This window comes from Ambystoma mexicanum, chromosome 2q (genome assembly GCF_040938575.1).
Source record: "Ambystoma mexicanum isolate Mex_15411 chromosome 2q, UKY_AmexF1_1, whole genome shotgun sequence".
NCBI lineage: Eukaryota > Metazoa > Chordata > Amphibia > Caudata > Ambystomatidae > Ambystoma > Ambystoma mexicanum.
Genome location: NC_090924.1, coordinates 149,851,808 through 149,864,075, shown reverse-complemented (window position 1 = coordinate 149,864,075; position 12,268 = coordinate 149,851,808). Strand labels below are relative to the sequence as shown.

General features: G+C 46.3%; 1 protein-coding gene across 12 annotated transcripts in view; it reads right to left on the bottom strand.

Moving 5' to 3' along the window:
• Nucleotides 1-12,268, bottom strand: part of OBSCN (obscurin, cytoskeletal calmodulin and titin-interacting RhoGEF) — a 3,169,051-nt gene that overhangs the window by 2,552,596 nt on the left and 604,187 nt on the right. For all 12 annotated transcript variants that reach the window (XM_069647058.1, XM_069647065.1, XM_069647061.1 and 9 more), the window contains exon 11: nt 6,245-6,520. In XM_069647058.1, coding sequence (XP_069503159.1) covers nt 6,245-6,520 — 276 coding nt within the window. The remainder of the gene's footprint in view (nt 1-6,244; nt 6,521-12,268) is intronic.

The following is a 12,268-nucleotide window of genomic DNA, read 5'->3' as shown; positions in this document are numbered from 1 at the left end:
ATACGAGGAACACTCACACAGGGCACCTTTTTAGTGAAAGGTGCAACTCAAAGATAAGGCAGAGGGCTTCCCCACTGACTACTATGGCTGTGTCCACACATCAGCCAATTACACTTGGCGGAAGGCGTCCTCCCTTTCTGCCCACACTCTGCTGCCACACACGCATCACCTCGCTCACATGAATAGGAAGGCGTCCCCCCTTCTTCACCCAACAACATCACTTCCATGCTTCACATCAATCACACTCTCCATGTCCAAAAGTACCAGTGACCACACCTTACACCGGAGGAAAGGTTCCACTCCATACCATACACACACAATATGTGTTGGCGCGGTGTCACCAGAAACCAGTAACCACCCCTCACACAGGGGAAGTCCCACACCATAACATACACACCTCACTTAAACTCAGTGACCACGTCTCGCACCGTATCATACATACCTCACTTAAACTCTACTCAATGGGAGAACAGTGCCCACTCTTGAACCACTCACCTATGACATTTTAATATTTGGAATGTCCTAAAAGTCCATAGCGGTGTACCAGCTATATTCCTAAAATTCTTCAATCGGGTTAAGCTAGCACACTTTCACCCGAACATCGCCCACCCTTTACATACACACACACTGACACGTTAATATTTGGCAATGTCCTAACAGTCCATAGCTGTACACAGCTCTAAACCTGTAAATCCTCAAAATGGGTTAGTCTCTTGCATTTTCCCCATACCACCTTACATTTTCCTCATGCACCTTGCTTTCATTCGGATAAATACGTATGACACAGCAAAGTACTTAAAGCCTAAAAGGCCTGGTTGCAAACAGCAACATATAGCTAAAATTCCTCAAAGAGATTAACTACAGCATATAACAATTCAGCTCCCAACTATTTCCTCTCAAAATACTTGCTGGGCAAAACCTAATACTTTTCTGCGCAATGTACATATAGAATCACACTATCACTGAAAGCATATATTTTACTCAGCATGCCAACTTAACTACTCCACTTTAACTTCCTGACAAACCACTGCATGGAGCACATAAATGCTTCACAAAGGGTATAGTTTGTGCATTGGGGCTGTGTGTGTAACGCACACTGTTTATCCTTCTTCCTCTAAATCATCACAGCTGCTCTGCCTAGAATGTGCATTAGTCTCACCTCCAGCACAGTACCTTAGATCAGCTGTATAACGATAAACAGCATGCTGCGTTGGAAAAAGAAGTTCAAATCAGTCTTCATAGGTAAAATCTCAGCCCGATACATTTTAACTTGTCCAAATAAATTCCATGTTAACGGAACAAAACTCTCTGGTGTGAGCATTAGCACATTAGATACCAGTGCACTCAAACGATCAAGACCCGCCCAGCTGAGTGATCCTAACTTGGCCTCAACTTTCTGAATGTTGCGACGTGGCACAGCACGGCGCATTCATGCTGTAGGGTCCCTTACTCAGAACACTGAAGAAACATCTTCCTTGTCGTATCTCCGAGGTTAGTTGATGCACGTCACAACAAGGACGACGCGTGGCATGGCGCACCCTCGCTGTTAGGTCCCTTACTCAGAAAATTGAAGCAACGTCTTCCTTGTTGTATCTCCCTGAGGTCAGTTGACGCACATCACAACAAGGAACGTTGATATGTCCCCTCTTCCAATCCTAGGATCACAACATCACCAGCTGTAATCCGAATGCCGGTAAGGGGATCGCCGACCCCCTCACCAGCCGGGAGACGTCACCACTTGCCTGGCGAACTTTGATGGATGCAGATCTCCACTGCTCCAAACGTCCTTTACAGCTGCTTCATTTCAGGTAAGATGTGTTTGCTCTTCCTTACCACATTTGCATGTGCATAATAAATACGGCCCTCAGGGCCTCACAGCGCACTAGTCCCACTATCTGGGCCACTAGCTACATTTTGCAGCTTGAAGCATAGGGCTATTCACCCTTTCCTTTTTCGCTCTGGTAAAGGAGCCACACGACACTCCTGGTTCCTCCACTCGTAGCAATTGCTCTGGCGATCACTACACCGCTCTAAATCTGTAGCATGCTATAGCAGTAGCTCAGACTTCTCACAGGGTAGGGAGAAAACCTCTTATGACCCCGGGTCTGCCTATGGCACAGTTCCTCTGTCTCGTTGCTTTCTTCTGTTAGCCCTGGGGCAATGGAACGCTCCCCCTTCTTCACTCCTGTAGTCCTAGGATCTCGCACAGGTATGCAGCTCCCCTCGCTTTGATCCTCTTCTTCCTGTGCTAAACGGGGCTATCTTGCCCTCCCTTATCCTTGAATGATGCCTCTGAACCCTGGCAATTCTCCCCTCTTCCCTTTCTTCGCCCTGGGTGATGGGACTTACTTGTGGGGGCAGTGGTTCCTCTTTCTTCATTCCTGCACCGCAGCAGCAGACTGGTCCTCTTCAACTCTCCTTATTCCAGTCTTCTACTGGTCTTGCAGAAAAACCAGCTCGTTGGCAGTGTAATAAGGTATGATCCTTGGACACATCGGGTGGGTTCAATCAGTTAACTTTATTCCTGTTACATCATGTTGCTAAAAGATGACAGAGTCTGAAGCACTGGCTCCCACCACCCAGGCAGGAGCTCTCCAACTAATTCTCTTGGGAACCTTCCAAGCATTCCTTCACTCACAACTAAACATTCTCTCTGAGACACCAACATTGTCTCATGCATTACCAAGCACCTGCATTCACACCAAACGCAATACAACAGAACTCCTCCTGAATAATGTCAAACAAAGTAGTCTTTGACAAGTATCTTCCAAAGGTGGGGTGCTTTGCTCACGGTAAAGTAAGATGATACGTGAGAAAGTCTTTGCGACACAAGCAAAGCAAGTGTTTCTTCCTTTAACAGAAATATCTTTTAAGATTCCCCCGCTCTATTCCCGCCATCACAGAAAGTCTCTGGGTTCCTCTTAGTTGCCTTTGCTGTATCTCTTGACCACTTGGGGAAGCACAGTATCTCTGAGGTACCTCCAGGCCTGGGACCATCACAGTTAGAAGGAGACTTATTTTGCTGGCAGCTTCTGGGAGGGAGGCTGACTTAAAGGTATTAAAGGGTGTCTCTATGTCATTTGCAGATTCCTCCCCATCAAGGTACAAGCCTAGCAGCCAGCCCACCTCCTCTGACATTGCCCCTCAACACACTAACGAGAGCATGTACTAACAGTAGGAATCCACTCAGTGCTCTTCTACTGGGGTTCTGGTACACTACTGATTTCTCAAGTACAACCTCAATGCTTTGCCAAGGGCATGTTCTTCCTCCCACCAATCTCTCTCTCTCTCTCTCTCTCTCTCTCTCTCTCTCTCTCTCTCTCTCTCTGTCTCACACACGCACACACCTTTAAAATAGGGTGTATGTCTCCCTGTCTCCTCCTTGGATCTTGTATTCTCTTGTCCTCACTGCTTCTATTCTCTATTTCCTCCTCAGATCCTACCTCCCTAAATATCTCCTTTAATTTCCTCCGCATCCTTAGTTCTTCTCTCCTCCTGATTTTGCCCTACTGCTTATTCTCCTCTCTTCTCCTTTCACTGTTTTCTCAGATTTTACTTTCTACTTCCTCTCCTCTGTTCCTCCACTCACCACCTCCTCCAATACTGTTTTATTCTCTCCACCATCTTCTCCAACTTCGGTGCTCCACTTTTCAACCATTTTCCAACTCTCTGGTCTTAATCTCTCCTCCACATCCCCGCTCCTCCTTGCATCAGCCTATTTTCCTCTCTTAAACATCTCTGTTCCTGCAGCCTCTCCTCTCCCTAACCATCACCCTACTCTAACTGACTTCTTCTCCCAACTCCCACACTTTTGCATTGTTGTGACTTCCTTAGATAAACCTTTTTTTCATCCCTCTGGGTAGGGTTGCAGTTGTCTGTGATTGGGTTTGCTACTGTGGCATTGGCTGGATTTGAATATGTGTTGTGCTAAAGGTAGGAGTGTAGGATTTGTGCATCCTCTGGTTCCTGGCTTTAAGAATGTGGTGCTTTAGTAGCACTCAGTACTGGTCAATAGTGCCTAATGTTTCCACAGCAGCAACTTCTCAGGTGAGCGGGGCTTCTCTGATATATATGTTCTGTAGCTAACTGCTTTGAAAAACTCACACTTTGCTGGGCTAACTTAAAGAATGTTTCAAAAGAATGGTTAAAGTGCCCGCAGAATCTATCTCAGTAGAAATATTTGTTTGTGCGTCGCTTAAAGGGCCAAACCTTGTTCTACAGCACATGTAGTGAGTCCCTGTCACCTGCCGCCGGTGCTGGGGGTGATCGGGGGGATGCTAATACCACCACCCACAGACCCTGCCTTACAGAGTGTGTTGGCCGGCCCAGCCCCATGACCACCTCCCCAGAGACCCCAAAGGCCAGGGAGGGAGGGGAAATTGTCACAGTACATATCACTAGGAGTTTATAGCTTGCTCCTACTTGCTGCACTACATTTTACACATATCACCTAACGTTGGCATTTCAATGGATTGATGTTAACCCTTCTACTTTCCTCTTACCATTTGTGTTCCCCGCATTCATCTTTACACGGCCAATTCCTGGCACTGGCACTTATGTTGGTTGGCTTGGCAGCCCTAGAAAATGCGTCTAGTTTACAAGGAGGGATTTCCAAAAAGCGTATCTGGAAAAGACACCTTCACACTTCAAGGGTACCACAGAGCACTCGAGTCCATGAGACGACAATGTGCTAACTAATTCCAGTAACAAACAATCAATGTACTGGAAACGGCTCTTGCAGAAAACTAACCACCAGTGATTTATTTTATTTTATTTTATTGCACAGACCCAGATCAAGAGCAGCAGAGTGCTGTACCGTGTGTAGGTATTCAGGCAGGCATCTTTTAACAGTAGTGCAGCACTGTTAGTTGTGGCCTGCATGTCCACTGGGATTAGTACTTGAACAGGTGTTGTTGAAAAAAGCCAGGTTTTGAGAGCTTTGTGAAGTTGGAGAGTTGTGGGGCATTCTGTGCCGATACTGGGTTTGAGTTCCAGAGGGTTGGTGCATGTTTGTGGGTCCTCCTTTGTGAACTAGTTGTGATTCAAGCCAGTTGATAAATTAGCTGCTCAAGGAGCATGTGCCATCAGATATGTTGAGCTCTGCCGCCAGGTACGCTGGTGTGCTTCTCGTGACTGCTCTGTAGATGATACGTGCAGACTTGAACAGTATCCTGGCCTGGGGAGGAAGCCAAGGTAGTTCACGTAGGACAGGGGTGATTCGGTCCAATTTCCGTGCACCCATAATAAGATGTGCTGCAAAGTGTCGGACTGCTTTTAGGGGAGTCAAGTGAGTGACTGGGAGCACTGTCTGGAAGGCATTTCACCCATCGATGTGCGAGACCACAAGGGCCTTTACTATGGTCAGGAAGTTCTGCAGGATGAAGGATTTCATTTGACAAAGGGTAGAGATTTGGGGATAGGTCTTTTGGGCCTTCTTGGTTATGTGTTTCCGAAAGGACAGGCTGCTGTCAATGTTGAAGCCTAAGAATTTTGCTGAATCCAAGAGTTGTGGATCCTTCTATGCACATATCATTGAGTTATTCTTGGACTAGGTGTTGTTTAGCGAGGAGACAGATGAGGATGAATTCGGTCTTGGATGGGTTATACATGTACCCATGCTATCACTGTCATAAACTGTCCCCTTTGAGCCCCTTGTACATTTCTAAATGTTTATCTGTCACTTCTAGCCAACTCTAGGTTTGCTTATCCTCTCACCTTTTCCCTTTTTCCATTTCCCCACAGATCACTGTGTGGTTTACTGTGGGCTGGGCACAATTCAAACATGCATCTTTGTGGTAAGACCACTACGATGGTGATGGGCACAGTATAAAAGCTCATTAGAATAACATAACATTTCAAAATAAGGGTATAGATGCAGGCAACAGTGAGACGAAGTGCCAAGGACAGTTTTTGAAAAAAACACGAGTAAACATGAAAGGAACTGGGAAATGGCAGTTAGAATGGTGATTAGAAGTTGGATGGAAATCAGGTGGTGTGGATTATTTAAACTTTACTGGATGCAGTTTAATTTAGGCCTCTTGAGTCCAGTTCCATGTTCATTGCTGTTGTGCTAAATGCTTCTAAATCTTTTTCCAAATGTGCTTCATATTTGTTGAAAATAAGGGTATTGGGGCCAGGTCAAGTGAGGAAGTCGGGACAAGACCGCTGAATTTCTGCTTTCTGCACCAACAACTTAGACCACATCATCCTGCCTCTGATCTCAATAGACAATCATCTTACTTACCGCTGACATTGACCTTGAAGGACAGTTTCTGTCCTGCAGCCTCACATGTGTACTCCCCAGCATCTTTCTTCTCCACCTGCTCCACAATCAGTCGGCGGGATTTGCCTTCAGACTCAACCTTTATTCTCTTGCTGGCTGTGGTCAGTTTTCCATCCTTGTACCATTTCACCTCGGTCTTGGCATGCGAAACCTCACAGCTCAGAGTGGCGCTATGTGTAATAACAGCCTTTACCTCCTTCTGCACTTTCTCCTGGTTGGCAAACACTGTTTCGAGCTCTAGATAAAAAAGAAATGCAGTATAAACACAATCTTCCCCGAAACAGTGAAAGTGCACCCATTAGTTATGTATTAGCAGGTAAATAGTCATGTCAGGACTTTTTTGGGAGGACATTTCGTGACTTATCGTCAGAAGACGATGCACATACTTTAGAGTAATATTGGTTCAGAAGGAAACCCTGTTGCTTCTACAGATTCATAATCTTTGAAAATATTCAAGTTTCAAAGCCCTGTGGTGGTGGCATTTTCTATCCGAGGGCGATGCACAAGTGTCCTACAACACCATTCCAAAGTTACAACACTCAAGGTTATAAACAATGTGGTCCACACATGCCCAATGGTTCCTTGAATTCTTTTGGTTACAGATAGAGTAGGAACATTGTGAGGAAACCAACGGTATGTATTTAGGTTATAAAGAATCTAAAAATTCCACAGAGCCAAAAGCACCCTATGGTGTGTACTTGTTTTCTTCTAAGGGTTACTATTTTCTCTGCAAGTTATTTTTCTTTAAAAGATGACCCAACACCTATCCTATTAAATTTGACAATGGGCCTTGGATGCACTTACAAGAAAAGATCATATAACCAAAGATATGCTTCACTGCAGATTTTTCAAACAAAGCTTCTGCTCCAGCATCAAACTCCAACAAAAACAAAAGCAAACATACCCGCTGGGAGTCTAGATAGCTGCCCTATTTGTTCCCCAAAATGAATGCCCCCACCAAAAATCTACAGTACATGTTCTATCCTTTGTAGAGTGTGCAGAAATTCCCTCAGTAAAAGTCATGTGCACCATCTCCTAATCAAGTCACAGCTATCCAAAATAAAAAGTGTTATGTGATACGGCTATTCCCTTATATACATCACGATATAAAAACAAAATGTTGTCAGTTGAATGTATAGCTAAATGGAGCCCAAGATGGCCACTTTTCTCCAGGGCATCTATATGATGCTTCAAAGCAAGGTGTTCTGAGTGACCCCAGAATTCGGTTAAGGCGGACAAAGGAGGGCTTTGGCACAGGATCCCCCCAGCAGCCCACTGCAAATGTGCTTAACGATGGGACAGTTGAGAGGAATCAGGGAACGACTTCCTGCTACCTCCCTGAACTTCATAGTGTGAGGTTGGCAATAGGATGCTTCATATCACTATGGTGTCTAAGAGACGACGGAAGGCGGCAACAAAGGTTATTTTTTCAGATTTTTTGAGTAACTCCGAAATGAAAGATCAGAAGGAAGAGCGTGGGAGCAGCCGGCAAGAAGAAAGCGCATGGACCACCGGTAAGAGAACCAGAACCCTCCTTAGGGATGTTGTGTAGTCTGTACTTAGAATAATCCCCAGCCACAAAATCTCTCATATTACAAACGCCTGTAGAATGTATTAAAATGAGAGAGCATGCTCCCATGATATAAGCACTGGCGAGCTCACACCATTACAGGTGGATGATAATAATAAAGGAACGCTCCAGGGATCTGTTTGTTGCGTGTATCACTGGGCAACCTACCTCCCATGGTTTTGCGCCATAACTAAGCTAATGCTGCTAGAGTACACGAGAAAGCGAATGCAACTATACTATGAACTCATGTAAAGGATGCGCGAGAATGCACTTATCATGTGTGTATGTCTAAGCCCCTTATGTGCCACCACCGTCACGTACAGTGGCGGGTCGTTTTCTATGAACTCCACCGACCCAACTACTACCTCATTTACTGCAAATGTATATGCATGTAACTAAAATACTGTAGCTGCTAGAATATAATGTACAAATATGGTGCTCGGACTGGGTATAATCGAGACACATCCAGCAAAGGTTAAATGCATGTTTTGAAGTGATTTTGAATAAGTATTATAGAAAGTGTTCAAATGTTTGTAATGTCTTTACCTACATTCAGCAACACACGAGGGAGATACCTTTGTGAATGCATACAAGGCCATTTCCCCCTCCCACCCTGCGAAGGCTGCCAAGACATGAGAACAGAGGCCCGCTCTGCGCTATCCCACCTCCCCCGACCAGACTGGAGCCGCTTCAAAGATTTGTAGCCCCACTGCAGCACCCAAGGCCGCGGCCAGCCACCTACATTATTTACAGCACAGCAGTAAACCTTTGTCTAAACTCCCGCGCCCCCTCGTAAACCCCACAACCCACCGGACCGTCTTAGACTTATGGCCCTGTGTAATCAGGACACCCAACACTTTGACAACACACAGCGGAACATCCATTACAACTTCTAACAAGACAGAAAGACCTGTACCACCCGTCCCAGGCCCCGAAGCTTAGCCCCTCGACCTATGGCCCCGGTCAGCAGGACACGGGTAACTAGGCCTCGATGTATTACCTCCAGACCCCTCACAAGGTGCATTCCTCCTGTGTTGCATTAACCTATAGAATAACCTATTGGAAGATTTACTAAAGAGAATAACACTGTAAATGACTGAATGACTGCGGTGTGCATGGCCGAGGGCAAGTAAGTCAGGAAAGGCATTCATCTCTGCCACAGGCCGCCTCGGCACACCAACACCGCCCGGATGAACTCAAGCCGACCGGCCAGGCCCAGCCCAACCCACGAGGGTGACCAGTGACGTCCTCCAGCCAAGACCAACCACACCGCAGCAGCACCTATAGTTAGTCGTCGCCACCCAATCCCAATGAACTTGTGCCCCCTATAGTATGTAGGTTCTGATGACGTTTTTTGTAAATATATACGCCTGTCTTTGCTATTGTCAGACAGAGCGCTATCGGAGTTTGCAGAGTTCTTTGCATGCCCTATTCTGATTGATAAACTCCCATTTACGCTCACCCGCACTCTGTCTTGGCCTTATTCCCATTTTGGGAGAATCTTTCAGTGTCTCTCATTGCGGGGAGGATCATGCTGTTGGGGGACGCTTGCTTTCAGTGGTGACCCCGATAGCGTGATTTTTATTCCTTCCTAACTCCTTATAACCGTCCCCTTTTGGCACGAGAATCTCCGGTCGAAAAGGGATACGCACGGTGAGCCGGCTCCGGGAGGCTGCCCGCCAACGGCGACCGGTACATTAAGAAGTGCGCACTCAATAGAGAGGGGGTAAGGGATCCCGGTTGAAAAATCCCCTTTGAGTACCGCTCGCCGGAGCCGGGGCTGACTGTAGAGCTGACGGCGACACTGCCTGGACGGACCCAGTTTCGGAGACTATCGGTTCAAGACGGGCACGTGAGTACTGAGTGCGAGCGATTCTAAAGGGAGCGGGGAAAGAAGTGTAAGACAGATAACGAGAAGGGGGGGGGTTCGCAGATCTTCTAAGGATCATCTTAAATTTTCCTTGCTTTTTCTTTGCATATGGCCATTAGGATCAAGAGGTGAATAAGAGATAAAAGTGACGGGAACCTAGCTCCGAAAGGGGGTGGAAGGCGGCGCCGCATAGTGCTATCTTGACTAGTACTGGGAATATATGAAGAAGTGGAGTATAAAATAAAAGTGTTCAGCAAAAGGGGACACTGAGAGTACATTAGTGACCGCTATTACTTTTTTCCTTTCTTTTCTTTAAGGGTGGGGGGAGAATAAAGAACTGTGATTAGCACAAACTTAGGGAGAGAGTAAGAGAATAAGAGTCCTACTAGAAAGGGGGGAGAACAGGTTAATATCTATATATATATATGCGCATCCAGATATTCAAATAAGACGAACAGGGACAGCCGGCTAGGGAGGAAAGGGAGGGCAGCTTGAATGGTGAATTGAGTGGTGCCAAGGGGTGTGTGCACCTCGTATGTGCTAGAAGACATTTTTGATGTTGTGAATGTGTAAAGCGGTTATACATGCATAATAGTTAAATGGTCATGGTAAGTGTGGTTGGATAAAACCTTTTTTTCCCTTTTAAGACAACGTCAATATAGTGAAGTGAGTGAGTACCTTTTTGATTTCCAGGCTGACATTGTCAAAATAAAGGATGGCTTGCTCTTGTATGTGCCCCCCAAAGAGAACAGAATAGACATTGTGTACGGCCAGTTTTGTATTGTGCAGTCAGGAAGGAGGGGAGCCCAAAGGGGCCCAACATTGGATGTGAAGTAAAACATAAAGAATAACATTGATACTACATTTACATTGTAGTTGCAAACACACTGAGACACACCTGCACTAGGAGGGCACAGAGATGGGGGCTGAAACACCCTTATCGCATATTTGTAAGAATCTCCCGGGATACGTGGAGCGGATTAAAAAATATCACGACCAATGGGTGACCGAGCTAAAGGGGGAGGGGTTACCGCAGATTTGGCCCGAGGGAGGGTCATTTGATAAAAGTGTTCTGGATACGGTGGCCACATGCATTTTTCTAAAATACAAAGGAAAGCAGCTGCAAAATAGGAGGGAAATATTAGATCTTTGGAGGTTATTTGAAGAGATACCACCGCCTAAAACACCAGCATTAAATCCTGATCTCCCGTCCACCACAGACAATCCACTACTAATACAAAGAGATGTCAAAGAAGAGTCAAGTGTAGCGCCACCAGTAGAGGTAATAAGTTTGTATCCGATATTAAAGAAGCCTGTGCCCGCAGAGGGGTACAGTGACCCCACTTACATACCTCCCCCGAAAGATAATACACCCCACCGGCCCACGGCACCTCCGCCATATGAAAGCACGAGGGAGCGAGCCCAGGCAGGCACACAAAGGGTAGATATAGAGAAGCTCACAGATGATTTAGAATCAAGACTGTCGATAGCAAAGGATGAGCTCTCGAGGATAAAAGACATATGCGAACGAACAGCACTAGATGCAACTAGATCAGGGCGTACGTCCAGAGCACCAGGTGAGAATAGAAAGCCCGAAGAGGGTTGGAAAAAGGGCGAGATTCTGTTCAGAATTGAGGAAGAACCAACGCGAATAATAGAAGTAGGGCCCCGAGAGGGAGAGGTTGTAAACGAAGACAGGCTTGGGGGAATTAGAGAGGAATTGCTGTGTGATATAAGGGACGAGTTAGAAGAAAGCGACAGGTTGAGTATGGCGATGGGAGGGGGAAGCGAGGGGGAGGAAGGTACATGTTCAATGAGAACCCTGGATGATGAGTGGACGGGGCGACTAAGGAACAGAGTGGGAAAAATGGCATCACTGGGAACATCAGCAGCCAAAGCGAGTCCAGACGCAACGACGAAAGGAAGGTTACAGCTCCCGTTGATACACAGGGGAGGAGGGAGGCCTAATTATATCCCATGGGCACAGATGGACAAAGCCAATTTATTAAAGCTATTGCCCCCGTTGTCAGGAGGGGCAAGTAAGTGGATATATGCATTTGAGAAACATACTGCTGGGGTACCCCTAGCCATAGGAGATGTAAAAAGTCTACTCGTATCAGCAGTGGGCGATCAGGCTGAAAGGGTATGGGTTAAGGCCGGTTTCCCGGGAGTAACGCTAGACTGTGACCGCCATGATGGGGCCGCCTTTAACACAGTGCGTGCTAGGGTGTGGGATGCCTTACGCGACACATTCCCAGATACACCAGACTTACAGTCAGTGATGCAGTGTACAATGAATGACGGAGAAGAGGCTATGGATTACATTTTTCGGGTCCAAGAGATGTGGAGAGCAGAAACGGGCACGCCCTGGTATCAATCGACATCTTTATTTTATTTTATTATAAAGAGAGGGCTCCCAAAGGAAGTGCAGAAGGCGCTTGACAAGATAGCAGGTATTGAAGCAAAGGGATGGCCAGAAATTCAGAGCATAATAGTACACCACTGTAAACGAATCAAGGAGAGGGAGAAGGAGGTGGCGCAGAAA